The sequence below is a fragment of the Lotus japonicus genome, chromosome 1 (assembly GCF_012489685.1).
Source record: "Lotus japonicus ecotype B-129 chromosome 1, LjGifu_v1.2".
NCBI classification, from domain to species: domain Eukaryota; kingdom Viridiplantae; phylum Streptophyta; class Magnoliopsida; order Fabales; family Fabaceae; genus Lotus; species Lotus japonicus.
Window position 1 is genome coordinate 4,129,336 of NC_080041.1, and position 19,414 is coordinate 4,148,749.

General features: G+C 33.5%; 1 protein-coding gene and 1 long non-coding RNA gene across 3 annotated transcripts; both read left to right on the forward strand.

Annotated features, from left to right (window-relative positions):
* The first annotated feature begins 724 nt into the window (after positions 1-724).
* LOC130733132 (disease resistance protein RPV1-like) lies at positions 725-3,221 on the forward strand. The gene is made up of 3 exons (XM_057585217.1): positions 725-1,396; positions 2,206-2,709; positions 2,922-3,221. Exons 1-3 carry the CDS (start codon positions 894-896, stop codon positions 2,983-2,985), a joined length of 1,071 nt encoding a protein of 356 aa, XP_057441200.1. The 5' UTR covers positions 725-893; the 3' UTR covers positions 2,986-3,221.
* Positions 3,222-10,493: 7,272 nt separating this feature from the next.
* Positions 10,494-16,855, forward strand: LOC130733133 (uncharacterized). 2 transcript variants are annotated; one of them, XR_009017387.1, is made up of 4 exons: positions 10,494-11,104; positions 11,269-12,567; positions 14,729-15,716; positions 16,443-16,855. It is a non-coding gene; the product is annotated as an uncharacterized LOC130733133 (long non-coding RNA). The 2 variants fall into 2 exon arrangements; XR_009017386.1 differs by having other exon boundaries at positions 10,494-12,567.
* The last annotated feature ends 2,559 nt before the right edge of the window (positions 16,856-19,414 follow it).

A 19,414-nucleotide genomic window follows, 5' to 3' on the forward strand; every position in this document is an offset into this window, starting at 1 on the left:
CATTTTCCACTTGTAATAGTTGTCAACGAAACTTTTTTTTGGATTTATTCTAATAATTAAATAAAAACTACTTGGCTTGCCTTGTCTTGTTGAATGTGGGATTAGATTTGGCACCCACTCACTAAAAATGACACCCCACTTAAAATACTTTCGGAAATTTAATTTTCAAAATATTTAAGAACTTAAAAATCCAAAATATTTTCTCATTTAAAAGTGAGGTGTTACATTGTATTTTATACTGCCAAATATATAAACCACGAATTAATTTCGATATATAAAATTTCAAAATAATTCAAAACTTAATAATCCCAAAATTAGGGTGTAAAATTTAGTAGTCCAGTAAAAAATCTAACCCCGTTGAATGTCGGTCCATCATGCTACATAAATAATTTCATATTTCCAATTTCCAATTGACAAAAGGAAGAGATGGAGTGGAGGACGGGAGGAGTTAGCCTTCCAAGGAAGGAAAGACAAAAGAGGAGTCAACAAGCCAATAAGATAAGAATTCACACTCTATTATAGTATTATTTTCCATTTTTATTTTAATTTATTTTTTTTCCTCGTTTAATCATGCCATTTTTCACATATTTTATTTTTCTTATTCTTCTTTCTCTATCTTTTCTTCTCGCTACTCTATTTACCCTTAAATTAGATTGTGAACAGAACATCTTCCAAAATTATGATTCACAACACTAAATAAACCCTCACCCCTTAGAGAAATATGAATATAAAAGAAATAAATAATGAAATGTGATAGAAAAAGAAAAGAGATAAGAAGGGAAAGTATGATGAGATAAAAAAAATGATGGTATATATCATAAAAACCCCTGCCCAACAATATAAACTAGTGCTTCAGTTAATTGCAACTGGTTCTGCAGGTGTTCATTATTATCATGTCGAATGAAGAAGGGGTAGATGCAACTAACGAAGTCAAGGTTAGGAGTGAAAGCTACGATGTTTTTATCTCTTTTCACGGAGAAGATACCCGCCGCAACTTCACTAGTACTCTCTACGATGCTTTGCGCCACAAGAGAATTAAGACCTTCTTCTTACATGAAACTGATCATCGTGGAGAGGATCCACCCTCTACTGTCAAAGCAATTCAAGAATCAAGGATTTCAATTGTTGTTCTCTCCAAAAACTACGCATCTTCCTCGTTTTGTCTCAATGAACTTGTCAACATCATTGAGTGTATGAAGATGAACAACCAGCTGGTCTGGCCCATCTTTTACAAAGTGGAGCCATGGGAGGTAAGACATCAGCGACGCACGTATGAGGCAGCCATGTTGCGGCATGAAGAAAGATTGGGACATGATTCTCAGAGTATTGTGCGGCGATGGAGGGCAGCTATGTTAGAAGTCGGCAACTTGAACGGATGGCTTTACCGTGAGAATGAGTACGTACCATACAAATTTCAGTTACTTCAATTCAACCAAAGATATTTAGAATTTTCAATTTTAGACTGTAGTTATTATCCACAGTATAAAAAATTAGAATCTATCCATTTACCATGTTATAACTAAAACATTGTTTAGAAAATAATGGACATAGTTTGCGTGTCGATCAGTATAGTTCTATTCCTTATTTTCACTTTAGTTTGTATCTTTTGTTGTAGCCATTCATTCTAGCGGATATAGATTAGTAGGCCGGATTGAGAGTGTTATTCAGTGTTAAGATACCAGTCTTGGAGGGAGAAAACTTGGCGGTATTGGTGCAGATTGCTTTTATCCCTGATGCTGTCTCTTTGTCCTTTTTATCTTGTTTTTGCTGTTCTATTTCTCTTTTCTTCCCCTGCTTTCGTATCCCCTGTTTTCCCTTGTTCTGGTGTTCTAATTTCTTTCTCTTGTTATCGAGTATGTAACTGGATTACTTGGCACTTCTTGTGCTGTTATTTTTATATACAAATTGGCTTATCCAAAAAAAAGTAGGCCGGATTAAAATCGATCATGTCTCTTTTATTGTGTCTCATTTCCTTTCCAGCCAATTATAATTTGTCACTACATGGGTAAGGAATTTTCATAGTTTATATAGTGATATATCCTAATTTCACTATAATCATTGTAAAACAAAAGATTAGCTGATCAGCTGAAAATTTACTTTATCATGTCGAAGTAATGGTTATGATTAAGATCATTAATATAATGGAGACTTAATTTTATTTGAATGAATAAACTTGATGAATTTTGAGGTCTTTTACTTTCATAGGTACGAATATGAATTCATCCAGAGGATTGTGGAATTAGCCGTTCAATCGCTGCCTCGCTTTGATGTTTTCCTCAGTTTCAGCGGGGAAGATACTCGGTACTCCTTTACGGGATTTCTTTATCACGCGTTGCGTCAAGAGGGATTCAAAACCTTTATGGATGATGAGGAATTGGAGGGCGGGAACCAGATTTCAAATACTCTCCTGGAGGCAATTGAAAAATCGAGGCTTTCAATTGTTGTTTTCTCTGAAAACTATGGATACTCCACATGGTGTCTTGATGAATTTGTTAAGATCATTGAGTGCATGAAGACTAAGAATCAGATGGTTTGGCCAATATTTTACAGAGTAGAACAGTCAGATGTTAGCAATCAAACAAAAAGTTATGGAGATGCCATGATTGCACATGAAAAAAAGTTTGGAAAAGACTCTAAAAAAGTGCAAAAATGGAGGTCAGCTTTGTCTGAAGTTGCCTTCTTAAAAGGAGAGCATGTCAAAGAAGATGAGTAAGTATCATATCGCATATATTAATGTTTGCTAATCCTTCATGGTCATCTTTGAAAATGTTAAATAATAAATCGTTATTTTGTTGTTAAACTTCTAATTCTAGTTTTAGGGTAGTTTTTGCATTGTGTGACACTAACAATCTGTTTTTACGATGATTAATTATTCATGCTTAATTTTATTGTTTTATGAATTATAGTTTTTTATTTAACAGGTACGAATATGAAATCATAAAAAAGATTGTAGAAATGGCCATTGATCTTGAAAGCCACTTGTGATGCCAAGTCCTTGCTCGAATGTCAACTAGAAGTAAAGAGTTGAAAGTATCTTAGGAGCCTAACTGATAAAGGAGGTGTTAAGTGGTGGTTTTACAAGCGATTACCAGCTTAGAAATGGATAGCAGTTCTATGGCTATGTTTAACATTGTGATGTTGTTTTGGTCTTTCGGATTTTCATCCTGTATAATTGCAGTTCAGAGATAAAAGTATGACAATGAAAATAATAATTTATCCAATTTAGCTACTCATATTACGATAACCAAGCAAACCAATCTTATTAGCTAACATTATCCTACAAAAACAGAGAAGGATCTTCAATGCTTCACCCTCTCATAAATACTCCATTAAATTTGGCATAAACTTGTTAAATTTGACATTGCATTACATTACATGCCAAGCTGGGGGCTCCTGTTCTGGCAGACTTTTAAGGCTTGGTATGGACCTGGACGACCCAAAGGATTCAAGACTGAGTGAATGTCACGTTGGCCGGCCAAAGCGCACAAAGTGAGAATTAACTCATCCCACAGCTAGCTAAGCAAAAGAGAGCCGACATAGTCATTAAGCAAACAAAAGGTTGTTCATGCGTAGCCATTATCTCAGAAGTCTTCCATATAAAGGCTTCACTAAGGCCTACTTCACTCTATAAATACATGTTTCATCGTTTAATTATGAGTATTACTCATTTTGCTCACTAATTAAACATTCTTTTGAGTCTTTGAGTTCCTAGCTCTCTCTGATCTTAGAAGTTGACTTAAGTGAAATAGTGTAGTGTTCAGGGAAGGAGAACTAGAACTGTCTAAGATAGTGAAATGATTCAATTCAAATCTTGGTTATGGCTCAAGGCTAAGGTAAAGGGGTTCACTTTTTCCATGTTTGAATGGATGTCTGGAATCCCTGTAGTCTGTTACTTAGCTGCATGGTATTATTCCTGTTTCTTAAAAATCTGCATCTGTATTGTTGGGCCCCAAGAGTGCCTTCTTGTGTTGAGTTATGTTGTGCAGCAATGATAATCTCTGTACTGATTCAATTTTACGCTTGTGGCATTATATTGCGTGTCCTGCTTTGTTGCTATTTCTTTTGGCCCGAGGAATTCTTCGTCGCCGACTGTGCGGTTGGTATTTGTTGTGAATGGTCTTTGACTCTTTGCAAAAGGGAGGTGGAGCACACGGAATGACTATTTTGGGTTTTTATTTTGCTACCTGTAGCACTTTGAGGGGGTGATGATGGTCTCTTGGTTTTTTAGGATTGGGACTTGTATTCCCCTTCTCCTATGCGTGTTGGTGCCTCTAGGCTGTAGCTAGTCTTCAATTTCAAGCTTAGTTTTGTTATTACTACACTCCTACTTTTTTTCCTTTTCTTCTTCTTCCTTTTGTTCTAAGGGTTGGAGCACGTACCCCTAGTTCTCCTTTTTAATACACTTTATTGACTTATAAAAAAAATATGTTAGCGTATTTTTTTGTAGATACATTCCACTCCATTAATATATTGTACATGCAGTCGTACGTTTAACCTATATATATTCACCACACATAAATATCAAGAGGTCTCAGTTCTATTTTTTAAAAAACATAATAATACTATCAAGTTTGAATAAAGTTTAAGACAATGCTATGATGTTTCGAATATGCTATCCATAAAGCTAGTCACGAACATTTTCATGATCGAAATGAAAGTGATATCTGACAACAACTTGCAACTTTTTAATGTTGCTCTGATCAATTAGGACGCAATTGGATTGATTCTAATTAAACAAAAACAACTGGCTTTGTCTTGATCAATGACTATTCTCTTATTTGAATGTACTCTCATCTCATGATCATGCTAATAAATAATTTCTTATTTTCAATTGACTGGAAAAATAGTCATAAAAGGAAGAGATGAAGCGGAGGAATCATCCAAGGAAAGACAAAAGAGGAGTCAACTAGCAAACGGATAACACTGTGTGTCCATAATTCTCTAAACAACAATAAAATTTCACAGTTGAGTAATGATACATACACACTCTCATTTTCTTTTACATCTCATTTTCACACATTTATTTTTCTATTTTTTTATATTTTTTATCACATTACAGATCATACCACTCATTTATCTCTTTTCCCTTCTTCATTAGGTAAGGTGGAGGTGGAAATTCTTTGTCAACATAATATTATTCTACTACAATTTTAAGTCCAATCGAGTCAGGGAAGGACCCTGTAAGGTAAGAGAGCGAAAAGGGCTAGAAATTAAAGGTCATTTAATTTCGAAGGTCAAATTATAGGGTAGAATAAAAATTCACAACTAATGTGGTTAGGTTGAAGGCCTATTCAAAAATGTTTTCTCGGTGGATTACGTCCAAATGTGAAAATCAAAGATCAAACGTAAAACATGCTTTTACGGTGATGGTTTGAGGAGGAGTAAGAAATCATCATAGTTCAAGCATCACTCAAATCACCATTTGAACCACCATTATCTATAAACCTTCACCCATCAACCAATAAATGAAGAAGAGTCAACTTTGGATCTTTGCCCCATTGAAAACCTTTTAGGATCTAGCTTCTGATATCGTCGTTAGACCCAAGCGAGAAAGTTGGCGTGGGGGAACTTGCTCTCCATCAAAGCTCGATCTCCCTTCACTGTCGCTCCCTCTTTGTCTCTCGACCTCTCCCTTCACTCTCTCGAAGATGTTTGAGCAATGTGGTTCAGCACCATGACAAAGGAGATACAAAACTGTTTGACCAAAGGTTATTTCTAAGGGGGGCTGAGGAGAAGAGAGGATGTGAGCTGCTTTGGGCCGGGGATATAAGGTGGGCTGAGAAGGGGGAGCCAGTGGCGGAACCAGGAAAAATAATATGAGGAGGCCAAAATAAAATTTTAAATATAAACTAAACTTTTTAATTAACAATAAATATATATACACACACAAAATAATGATTAAACTAATTTCTATACTCATTAAAAATTTATTATAAGATATATCAATGATGTTTGAATTTTCTTTTCATTTTTAAATTTTTTTATGGCTGGGTTATTTATTACATTATTTACATTTAATTATTTTTTTAATATTTATCATTTTCAAAAGTTTTTCTGTTGAAAAAAAAGAAAATGTTCTGTAACTCTTGATTATTAGTTTTTGCCTTTCCTACACTTATATATAAGTTTGTACCAAAAAAATATATATAAATAAAGTATTATCTACTAAGAAAAACCTTCAACCTTTAAAAGTGATAAAAAAGAGAGTTGAGCACACACTGTTCAAATGCATTTATTTATAAAAATGAGAGTTTTCAAATGCATTTATTTTTTTTCAACAAAAAGTCAAAAATAGAACTTTTGTGAAAATGTTACTAAAAAAAGTAAAAAACTAGCAAGGGTGGGATCGAACGGTCGAACCCATGCCATGCTAACAATGACAGAAAAACTCAACCACTGAGCTGGCAGATTTCATTTGAAGTAACGTGAACTATTATATATATATATATATACAACATTTCGCAGAACCTTTGGGAGGGCCAAGGCCCTCCCCTGCCCCAACGTAGTTCCACCCCTGGGGGGAGCAACATGTGGGGGAAAAGGAGAAGGTGAGGAAAATGGAGCTCGGAGGAGCATGAGAAGGTGAGAAGGTGGAGGAATGGGTGAGGGGAAGGGGAGCATGGGGAAGAAGATATGGGTTAGTGCGATTCGGGGACGAGATGGTAAAGGATGGTGGCAAATGTGGGAAGGGGATTAGAGAAGGTGAGGGGAAGCTGGAGAGAAAGGTGGGTAGGGGTGGAGTGGTTGGGGGAAGGGATGATGGATAAAAAGTGTGTGTGGTGAGTCCATGTTTCTATGTGTAATTCAAATGCAATAAAAGAAATGCCACGTGTCAGTTCCACATTGCATGAAAAATTTAATTTCGAAGCATGAAAATGAAACCGGTAATTTTGGAGAGACGGAAAACACATACAAAGTTTTGCAAGGACTAAAAACAAAAATGTGGAATACATTCCAAGGATACAAAACTTATTGAACGTTAGAAACTAAAAATGAAAATGTTAATTTTAGAGGGAAAAAAATGAAAATAACAATGACTAAAAAAGATGTAGTATATATATATATATATATACCAAAAGACTTATTTAAGCCTTTAAATTTTTAAAACAAAGTTTTTCAAAAACTGCAAACAAAGATTCAGACCTGGTTTATTTTTTTCGTAGATCTGAAGTAGTTCGTCACTGGTTGGAGAAAATTTGCACTTCTTGTCTCGCCTCATCCTTGTCTCTGTCGATCCATCTCTGCTATGTTCGCCCATTAATTCATGGTCCTGTTCCAATTCTAAACACACACAACGAAGAACCCTTGTTGTGTTTTTCAAGTTCCATGTCATCTGTCAAGGTTTCTGTTGGTGGTTTTTTATTCAAGCCTGCGAGAAGCTTTTCTCGCCGAGGATAAGTTCTCGACGCAAAGGTGTTTGTGGACCTTGATCCGCAAAGGAAGCTTTTTTCTGGCTAAGGAGAAGTTCTCGATGCATCTTCTGCCATTCAGGCACTCTAGGGTCAGGATCTTCTTGGTCAGAGGATACGGGTAAATTTTCTATCACCTGTGCTGGCTCCCTTCGTAGTTGTCGATCGCTTCTACTTCTTGTCGTCGTTGTTCTGTTCTCTTCGGTGTTGTTTAGTGGGTTATGTTGGTAAGGGGTAGTGTTGGGGTTGTTTGGTTGTGGGTTGATGTTTCTGCAAAAGTTTGGTTTTTGTTCAAGGTATCTTTGCGGTGGTTGAGCTTGGTGGCTCTTATGTGGTTTGTGCTTGCGGTGGCGGCTGTGATGGCGTGGTTGGGGTGTTGTTGGAGGCAGAGTTTTCTCTCCTCAATTTGGATTTTTGGGTTCTTTGCTAGTCACGACAGTATTTCATGGAGCAGGGTTTGGGTTGACCTTATGGCCTACGAGGTGTTGTGGGGTTTAAGTCGCTTTAAGCAGTGTTTTGTGGTTCTTACCTTGGGTTTTGGCGATTCCATATGGCTTTGTGCTTTGAAAATGGATGTCTCATCGGCGCTCCTCTTTGTCTTGGTTTGTTTTCGGTGTTGTGTCATTCTGGTTCTTATGCTTTCGCTTTTTGGCCGATATCTCGTTCTGATTTGGGTCCCCTCCAATGGCGAGTTGCCTCTCTTTTTGTTGGGTTATGTGGCTTGTTTTTCATCTGGCGGTCCCTGACAGCTGCCTCTTCTCGTCTTGGTTTGTTACGTGATTAATCCATGTTGGATCTTTGTCGATTGCTTGGGGTTTATCCTGCATTTTGTGCAGGTGTTTTTTAGGTGCTGTATTTCAAAAGTTTTACTTGTGTAGGCACAAAAGCAATTTCATTCCAAGGTCTTTTTAGGTTTTCCTATGTACTATTAGAGGAGATTATACTCACTTTTGTTGAGTGCAGTTTGTATTATCGACCAATTTTCATCCAATAAAACTTTCACCTTTAAAAAAAATGTTCTTATCATCATTGGGGAATGCTAGTTTTTGGACACACCACTTTTATATTTTAATACCTTTTATCTTATCTTCCTTTTGTTTTCCCTTATTAATTCTCGCCGACTCTCTCTTCTCTACGCCTAATTGTATTTGTAAAAGAAAATGTTATTTTGACAGATTTTTTACACCTACACTTAGAAAGAGACATGATTGAAAAAGAGAGAAAAAAACATAATAAGAGATGTGATAGAAAAACAAGAGAAATAAGAAAAGAAAGCGAGTAAAAATAAGATTAAAGAGAAAATAGTTTGCAAATAAATAAAAAACCCATTTGTTAAATAATGTGAACGATTGAGCTACTTTTTTAACATTGAAACCATGTCATGACCGGGTCCAAACCCTATATTGTATATTTTTTTTATTGGTAAATGTTAGTGGTTAGTTGTTAGTAAGTTAGAAAATCCTTTCAAATTTCTCTTCAGGATTCGAACCCTGGATCTTCCCCTCCCCAACCCTTATGTCCCCTAGCTCTTACCACTTGAACTAACCTTCGGGGACCCCTATATTGTACATAATTAAAATATGATATGTTTAACCAAGCTTGCATGAGAGGGAAGTGACTTTTCTTTTTTTTTGAAATGGAGGATCACTTTTTATTGCGAGAAGAATTTATTGTAGATGTCAACTTGATTTTAATATATAATAGGAGATGTGAAATAATTATATCTTCACACCTTAAAAATGAGGTGTGAAGAGATGGAGAAAGAGCCAGATATAAAGAAAGGGGAGAGAAAGTAAGGATGTGATAGATGATTTGATTGGTAGAGAAATAAATAGAAATAACGGTGAAAAAGAAGTGGAATATGTGTATATATCATAACTGGGAGATGTGATAAGAAATTAAGAAAAATTAGAAAAGAAAGCGAGTAAAAATGAGTTTAAAGTGAAAATAATTTACAAATAAAAAACTCATTTGTTAAATGATGTGAGCGAGCTACTTTTTTAAGAATGCAAACATGTCATGACCGGGTCCAAAACCTATACTGCACATAAAATATGATATGTTTGACCAAGCTTGCATGAGAGAGGGAAGTGACTTTTTATTGTGAGAAGAATTTATTGTAGATGTCAACTTGTTTTAATATTTTATTAAAACATTTTATTAAGTTTACTATATATTTTTTTTAAAAAAATTCATTCCTCGAACTTTAGAAAACAATAATGTTTGATGAACACCCATATATTTTCTATCTCTAAACATGTCTCATTTTATATCTCAGTCAATAAAATTATGTCACTCAATTAAAAAGTATATTGATATGACATTTTTTTTTTTCAAAAGGAGAAATATATAAGAAATTTTGAGAAACAACTCCTCCCAACAACATAGGTATAATAATCTAGTCAACCAAAAGGCCGACAAAAACTAATCAACACACCAAAAACCCTCTAAAAAACCTCTAACAACTCGATAAACACTCTGCCAATACCCACTCAAAAACCCCTAAAATGATATGATATTTATAATCTTACAACAATGTTTTTAAACTGATGTGACACAATATTATTAGAGAGATAATAAATTATTAAGTATACACCATTTGTGAATAGATGAGATAAGAAGAGAATAGTGATAACTGAAAAATATGGTGTGTGGAAGATGTTGTTACTATCTGTATCTTGAATCCAGATAACTTGAAAAATTAAAACAAGGATAATGTTTGTTTACATAACTTTTTAGTAGAAACGAGATGGAGAAATGAGAGAGATAAAAAGTAAATAGAAAAAAATATGAGATGTGATATGAAAAGAAATTAAATGAAAAGAGATGTAGAAATAAAATTACCAAATGAATTTTTTTTTGGAGTTTGAATGAATGGTGCCAGCTAAGGTGGGAAACTTTCAAAATGGTCCACCGGTGGTCCACTCTTTAAAACCGTCAGATCTTGGAATCAAAGAATATTCTATAGATGAGTGGTTAGGATTAAAAGGATAATAAAAGGGTAAAAGTGTAATACACTTTCTCCTATTATTAAAAAAAAATTCTAACATTTTCAGATCCAGTACTATATTCTTCTCCTTTTTTCTTTCTCTTTTCTCTGCAACAACAAAGCACTATCACCATCATCATCATCATCATCATCACACCTTCTTCCCTTCCTCACATGGTAGCCGCCACCACCACGTGCCACACCACCACCCATGGACGAGTACTGCCGCACCACCACCACCCCCCATGGACAACGTAAAACAGAGAAGACAGAACCCTAACCACCGCCACCTTCAACTCTCAATTCCGGCGAATCACGATCATCATTTGGAGAAACCAACACCACCATTGTACTCCCCTCATCGTCCGCAACAAAACCCCTCAACCAATTTGTCGTTCCGCCGTGAGCCGCCGCCTGAGGCGATTTCCGGCGTGCCCGCAGCACCACATGAGCCACCATCTTCTCGTTTTTTTTCCTTTTCCTTGTGCAGCACCACCACTTCTTCTTCCTCTCTCCATGAGACCACCACCGCTGGCCACCCACAACATCACCATGGACAGCCACAAGCTTTCTTCAATGAGTCTTGCAGCCCCAAACACGCGAGCCACCATCACCACGCAAGGTTCTTCTCTTCATGGCCGTGAAGCCATCACCATCATCATGGTGGGGGCGAGATCATCACTTTCTATTGATCATCACCACCCAGGTAACCCCACTTTCTGTTTCTGATCTGGGTGCTTTAAAAGTTAAATCTTTTAAAAATTCAAAATATATTTTAAAAGTAATGTCAGATGTTCATTAAAAATCCTAGAATTAACTGAGTTAGGCTAGTTTCAATTTTGAGGTCTTCAATGGTGTTTATTGTTGAAGGCTTTTGAATTGGGATTGTGTTCTGGAGAACTTGAAGTGAGAGTTGTTTGGCACTGAAGACTGAGGACTGAGGAGAGAGGATTTATTTTTTACAATTTTTTTTATATTTTTATTTTGTAAATTACTACTATGACCCTTGGTCCACCGGTGGACCATTTTGAAAATTCCTCACCCTAACCGGCACCTGAATGAATAAAGATTGTTAAAACAAATCTGCATAGATGCAAGTGGATAGAACGAAAACAACTAAAATTCATGTCCAATTTATTTTTGGTGCTTTTTGTGGTACTTTAAGCCAGATTAAGGTGTGATACTCAAAATGAGTTGGTTCAATAACAAAGACTCATGTACTAGTTAAAATTTTGATTGTTATATCGTAGTAATGCAGCGTTCCATTCTTAGGATGTGAGATTTGCATGTTGTGTTTTTTGAGCTTTGTTCATCCATTAATCATGGTCATTTTACACGCATTTCCATCACCATAATTCATTTTCACCACTTGTCCATTTAATGTGGGTACCACACGTCCACACCCAAAACAAAATTCAAGATACCATAAAATTTATCATTTTTAAGTGTAAACACTTAAATATATGAAGACAAAAGTAACATAAAAAATGTGATATGCGATGTGATATAAAAGGAACGGAGAGAAAAAAAATGTTAAAGTTTTTGTTGCTGTTTGGTGGTATATAAATCGAGATCCCATTGGAAAAGAAAGATCATCCTTGTTAATTAGTTAGTCTTTTCCAGCTAATACAATACACTTCATTTACTCTTGCTATCCAACCATAAAAAACACCAACACCCGTTTATGGCAACCGAACTCATGAAGATGCGCTACGATGTCTTTCTCTGTTACCAAGGGGAAGACACACGAAGCTTCACAGAATATCTCTACTATGTTTTGCGTGACAAGAGATTCATAACTTTCATGAGTACAGGTGGATCGAAGAGTTATGAGAACAACGAGGGTGAAATCTCATCAAGTGTTCTTAAAGCATTGGAAGAATCAAGGATTTCAATAGTTATTCTCTCTTATAACTTTGCATCATCTGCTAGTTGTCTCAATGAACTTGTCAAGATCATCGAGTGCAAGAGATGAAAAACCAGCTGGTTTTAACAATCTTTTTCGCCATCGATCCGTCCAACGTTAAGCGTTTGAGGGGTACGTTTGGCAAAACCTTGGAAAATCTTGAAGATCGGTTTATAGAGTACAAGCAGGAGGAGGAGGTGCGGAAATGGAGACCAGCTTTGCTTGAATGAAGTTGCCAAATCACCAGCAATTCATTTCAAATGGTACGTCAAATCAGATTATTTTAAAAAGCTATTTTGATTCTCTTTTTTTTAAAGCAAAACAGTTTTATTGAACGACTATTTTGATTCACTTATTAGAAATATCTATTTTGATAGATGAGGGAAAAGAATAAAAAAAAATTAAGTTTATTAGTTTTTTTAATACATGGAAAGATAAACTATGGTCCTCAAGGGTTGATCCTGGAACCTCTCTATCCCCAACTCATGTCTATCAACTCTTACCACTTGAACTATTTTTCGGGAACTTTTATTAATATAACTAAAAACAAATCAGATTATGTTTTTCTTCAAATTATTTTTTTAAACAGCTAAAAATTATAACTTTTATATTGGCTTAATTGCACTTTTGCTCCCTGATCTTTCGTCTTTGTGCGATTTACCTCCCTCATCTTTAAAATGAGCGAATTCCCTCCCTCTTCTATTAATATGTGTGATTTAGGCCCTTCCGTTAGTTAGCCGTCCAATTGCTAACGGTGGTTGCTATTTTCACCCCCCTTTTACTAACCACACCCCCTTATCAGAAATAAAAATAAAAAAATAAAAAATAAATTAAATAAATTAAATAAAATTAATAGAAAATAAAAAAAACTATAAATTAAAAAAAACTGAAAAAATATTTTTATAAAAATCAAAGAAAAAATAATAAAATAAATGAAATAAGTTAAATACAATTAATAGAAAATGAAAAAATATTTTTATAAAATCAAAGAAAAAACTGAATTTTTTTTTATAAAAATCAAAGAAAAAAATGTTTTTATAAAGTCAAAGAAAATAACATATTTTTTTTAATTGAAGATAGAAATTTAAAAATAAAATAAAAGAAGAATTTGTTTCTATTTGCACCACCTACACTAAATTAAAAATAATTATTCTTTTATTTTATTTTTAAATTTCTATCTTCAATTAAAAAAAATATTTTATTTTCTTTGAATTTATAAAAACATTTTTTCTTTGATTTTTATAAAAATATTTTTTTCAGCTTTTTTTTTTTATTTTATAAAAATGTTTTTTCATTTTCTATTATTTGTATTTAACTTATTTCATTTATTTTATTATTTTTTCTTTGATTTTTATAAAAATATTTTTTTTCAGTTTTTTTTTTATTTTCTATTAATTGTATTTAATTTATTTAATTTATTTCATTTATTTTTTTATTTTTTAGCTTAATTGCACTTTTGCCCCCTGATCTTTCACCTTTGTGCAATTTACCTCCTTTTTTTATTTTTATTTTTATTTTTATTTCTGATATGGGGGTGTGGTTAGTAAAAGGGAGGGTGAAAATAGCAACCGCCGTTAGTAATTGGACGGCTAACTAACGGAAGGGCCTAAATCGCACATATTAATAGAAGAGGGAGGGAATTCGCTCATTTTAAAGATGAGGGAGGTAAATCGCACAAAGGTGAAAGATCAGGGAGCAAAAGTGCAATTAAGCCTAATTTTTAAACATATGCAGTCTTAGAGCATCTCCAAATGCAAGATTCTTAGTTCTTATTTTTTAGCTAAGAAATAAGAACTGAGTTCTTAACCATTGTAGAGAATGACGTGGAGTTCTTAGTTCTTAAAAATAAGAACTAGGTTCTTATATAATGAGTTTTACTTTTTGAGTTCTTAGCATAAAAATTTATTTTTTCTCTCATCCAAGTTACTTTATTACTTTATGAGTTTTGTTTTATTACTTTATGAAAATAAAAAGTATAAAACTATAAATAATGTGGTTGGTGAGACCAAATGAATAGTGTTAAGAATTAAGAACTCATGGTTGGAGCAAAATTGCTTGAGAGTTGCTTAAGCATATGTGGCAGTACGGGCCCACATGAATAATGCTAAGAACTAAGAATTAAGAACTAGCATTGGAGATGCTCTTAGAGTGCGGTTGTTTCAGTTTTTTCTTTAAGATAATCACTTTTTTAATTAAAAACTATTTTTAAAAATTTTAAGATATTTGTTTTATCTTATGAAAAATCATTATTTTGAAAGGAAAAAGTTGAAGTACGAAAAATTACTTTAAATAGTCTATCAGAAAAATCTATTATAATTGATGAAAGCAATAATGAGAAAGTGATTTTAGTTAACGTAACCAAATACAAATCAATTTATTAAAATTTGTTTCTAATTGATAGAAAGAAAATGAGAATGTTTGTAGGTTCCATCTTGAATTTCAACTCACGGAAGGGATCGTGAAATGGGTCATGAAGCACTTGATCCGCTACGATATATACCTTAGTTTCAGTGAGAAAGATACTCGCTACTCCTTTACAGGTTTTCTCTCTGATGCATTACATGGGGAGGGATTCAACACCATCCTGAAGGATGAAGGATCTGAGAAGGAAGACCAGATTTCCCAATCTCTTGTTACATCAATTGAAAACTCAAGGCTTTTAATCCTTGTTTTATCTGAAAATTATGCATATTCTTCATCATGTCTAGATGAGCTTGTTATGATTATTGACCTCATGAAGAATCAAAACCGACAAATTTGGCCTGTTTTTTATAATGTGGAACCATCAGATGTAAGACATCAAAGAAATCATTATGGGAAAGCCATGATTCAACATGAAAGTAAATTTGGAATAAACTCTGAAAAGGTACGGAATTGGAGATCAGCTTTGCTTCAGGTCGCCAACTTAAACACTATGTTTGGTTGTGAAGAGAGAGATAGAGAAGAGAGAGTAGAGAAGAGAGAAGTTGAGTAGAGAGAAATAGGTGAGAGATAGAGTGGATTTATTGGGTTGTTTGGTATGGTAGAGATAAAGAAGAGAGAGATGAGAAATAATGATGTGGAAGAGAGAGAAAAAGTTGACTTTGAATTAAAAAAATCAATTTTAAATACAAAAAGTAAAAAGTTTATATCATGTGCAAATAGTAGCGGTTTGAAACCGCCACTAAATGTCAATTACGAAAAAAAAAATAAAAAAAGAGAGATCAACCGGTTACTGTTCCTTTTCTCTCCAATTTGGAGAGACCCCATTTTTGGGTGGGTCCCACATCAAAAGCCCCCTCCCTCCTCCCTCCTCTCCCCCACCAAACAAGGGTGGTTCTCCTTTCCTCCCTCTATCTCTCTTCCTCTCATCTCTCCCTACTCTAACTCTCCACAACCAAACAAAGCAAAAAGGATGGCACATGAAAACTAGGTACACAATATAATTTCAAATACTTCAATTATTTCACTTAATTGTATGATCAATCATTTTTTTCTTTAATACGTGTCAACAAATATTTGTTTAGTTGTCACTCCCAAAAATGTCTTTCTTGAAGATCAAACTAGACCAACGGCTTGTTCGTGATCAATCAATTATATCTAGTACATATTGTTAACTACTCTCTTTATTTTAAAATAACTTTATTTCATAATAATTGTCCACTTAAAATATCAAGAAAGCATTACTTGATGTTTTTCCATATATATTAATGTCCATGAATTGAGGTAAAAATACATTCAAAGGGTAAATTAAGAAGACAAATAATATATTTTAAAAAGTTAACAATATTAATTACAATTCTTAATATGTGTTTCTTCTTTTTTTGAATAATTATTTCAAAACAGAGAGAGTATATTATTACTAATTGTCATTTTTATCATCAGAGTTGTGAGTTAGTAACCCACATGGGTCATTTAGACAACCCATAAAATAAATGTTTTTCATAATAATCCATGAATAGTTGAATAAATATATAGGAGGTCACTCTTTGTAATTATTGTTTCAAATGTGACTTTATTTACAGTTGTATTGTGTTTGAAATCTATTTATCTGAAAATTTACTATTCAGCCTTAATTTTAATTAATTAATTTGAGTCAAATAAATTAAATCTCAGTATTGGAAATAAAATGACAGTGTTAGGCCTTGTACTTTTGCAGGTATGACTATCAGGTTATAGAAAAAATTGTGGCAGCGGCTATTAAACTTTACTCCAGGGTCAACTAAAAGCAAGAACAATTCAATTGAAGCATGCTCAGAAACTGATAGTCATAGTAATGCTCAATACTGAAAATATACCATGTGCTCAAGTTACTTTTACTTTCGATGTGCCAATTTACTTTTAGATTATTTGTGTTTATTCATATTTTCTTACTTGATGTCCTCGAAAGTTAACTCAAGTGATGAGAGCTAGGAAACATAAAAGTTTAGAAGATCGGTGAAGGGTTTGGTCTTTGACGTTGAGTGGGCTTTAGCAAAGTCACTTTGTATTGTTATTGTCCTTGTGCTCTTGTGTTCTGTTTCTCTGTTGTACTGCCTAAGTAATGGCTCTCCTCCTTTCCCTTTTCTTTCATTCTTTTCCCCTTCTTTTTCCTCTTCTTCTCTTTGTTTCTCTCAATCTCTCTTGTACTTTGGGTTCAGCACCCCTAGTGTTTTTTTATAGGTACATCTGTTATTTGGCTTCCCAAAAAAAATTCACTAAAAAAAATTCTAGAAAATGTGTAATGGCTAAACGAATCAATGTGATCAGTTTGCATGATTAATTAGGTGAACACTTAGCTCAACTTTGGGTATCTTACCTTATTAGACAACATATTTTAATATTTATTATCATTGAGTATTCGTCAATATATATAATTCATAATATTTTGGTGAACCAACAAAATAAAAGAAACAAAACTAGAAATATCGGTCCAAAGTAAAGAGCAGATAATTCAACTTAACAAGCGGACAGATTTAACCTATTGTACATGTATTAGCTTCTCTCCAAAACATGATGCAAAGAGACAAATCAAGGATGGATAAAAATATCTACAACATCACCGCTTTTGAAAGTGACGACAAAGGAAGCGACTCCAGCATATTCTAATAAGATGGAATGAGTCTCTCTCGCATACAACAAAAAAAATTGATTATATATATATGGTATTGTATTGTATTTCCAACCTCATCATGTATCTACTTTTTTATTTTATTTTTTGATCTTTGTGAAATTATCAAAAACATCACTCCTGAAAAGGATTTGAAGCTTATAGCCAGAATCATTAGACTTTGGGTGGTGCTAAATTTTAGGAATCCTAAATCTCATATACTCAGAAGATGATGGTTCTTTAAACGAAACTAACTTAAAAGACTACAACTTTTACGATGATTCAACCATTAAGTTGGCCTTGTAAGGGATCGAAACGAGCACTGCTGCGATGTTTTATAAGGATAAATTTAATAAAATCTAACTGACGCTTGATAATTTTTATGACATACATATGTATTCTATTTAGCTTTTTATCATTAATATTATAAATTCGTACCTTTCGTAATATCAGTCGTGCATGACACGGGTATAATATTAGTATGTTGTAAAAAAATTAATAATATTAATTACATTTCTTAGTATACATTTTTTTATCACCTTAAATGATAGCTCAAGTTGTAAGAGTTAAGAAACATATGTGTTAGATAATGGAGGTCCTCTAGGAATTACTATCTGAATTTCTGGAAAGTGCAATTTATTTTTCTCTTTCTAGAGAGTTATTTTAAAACGGATAAAGTATTTAGGAAAAAAATTGTCCAATCCAAATCATGTATGTCCCTGGTCTGACATACTTCCAAATTCCAATAATCACACTAGATGTAACCCCCCATGTGATGCATCATCGATTGAATCTCTTTTATGACCGAATTACAATTTTGCTAATGCGGATCAAATCTCGATTAGAATAGACTTGGATTTATTCTAGTTAAATATCCGATGAAGAAAAAAAAATCTAGTTAAATAAATGCAACTTGCCTTGGGAATTGAATTTACTTATATTTAAATATACACTCACGATCATGCTAATTAAATAATTTAGCATGCTGTTTTTTTTTAATTAATTTAGCATGATGTTATGATGCACCGAATATCCCATCCATAAATTTACTCCCTCTGTTTCTATATAACTGACATTATTTCTAGCTGAATTTTATTCTTAATTATCTGCCACTTTACAAACACTACAAGAAATTTGCCATATACCAATGAATATTTTTAGTTACACTAAGGCAAACCGTGGGTATAAACATTCTTTACTGACAGAAACATTTGTAACTGTGATTATAGGTATTGAAAAGTTCAAGAGAGCATTAATTATACATTTATCAATTGTACCCTTCATTTATTGGTGGTGGGAAAATAGAAAAGTTAGAATTAATAAGAGAGATAAAAGGTATAATATGAAGTTAGATTGTAATTTTAATAAAGTAAGAACATTAATTGATATTTCTTAATACTTGTGCAACAACCTTAAATTGTTAGTTATATATGAACGGATGGAATAGTAAACAAACCAACCATGTGCTACATCATTACTTGAAAAATAAATTTGTGGCAAAAATGGGAGTACCTCGCAATTCACGGCATGAAACTTTTTTTAATGCGGCTCATATCTCAATTTGAAACCAACAAGGCATAGTGGATCAATCGATTGAATTTGAAGTTATCTTAGAGCATCTTCAATGGAAGTGTCTTATATCAAAGAGACTCTCACATTAGTGTCTCATACTATTGGAGAGAAAGTGTTCTTCCATCATGTCTAATTTGAGTGTGGTAGTGTAGAAACTTCCCTCTCATGTGTCTCTCATAAATATGTTCTTATAAAATATTATTATATTTATTTATCATTTTATCATATAAAGTGTGTAGTTGAATGTGGGGTCTACTAGAGAAACTTTTAAGACTTTTTGGGTTAGAGTAAAAAGTTAGTAAAATGGTTTAGATGATGTGACATTATGAGGAATTGTAAAGAATGAAGTGTAGATACTCTAGTGAGTGTGATGAATAAAGATGCTCTAAGGGTAATTTAAACAAATGTCTCTATGTTTAAAATATGTCAAAGCTATAACAACTTGAATGTCCCAAAACAACTTGTCTTGG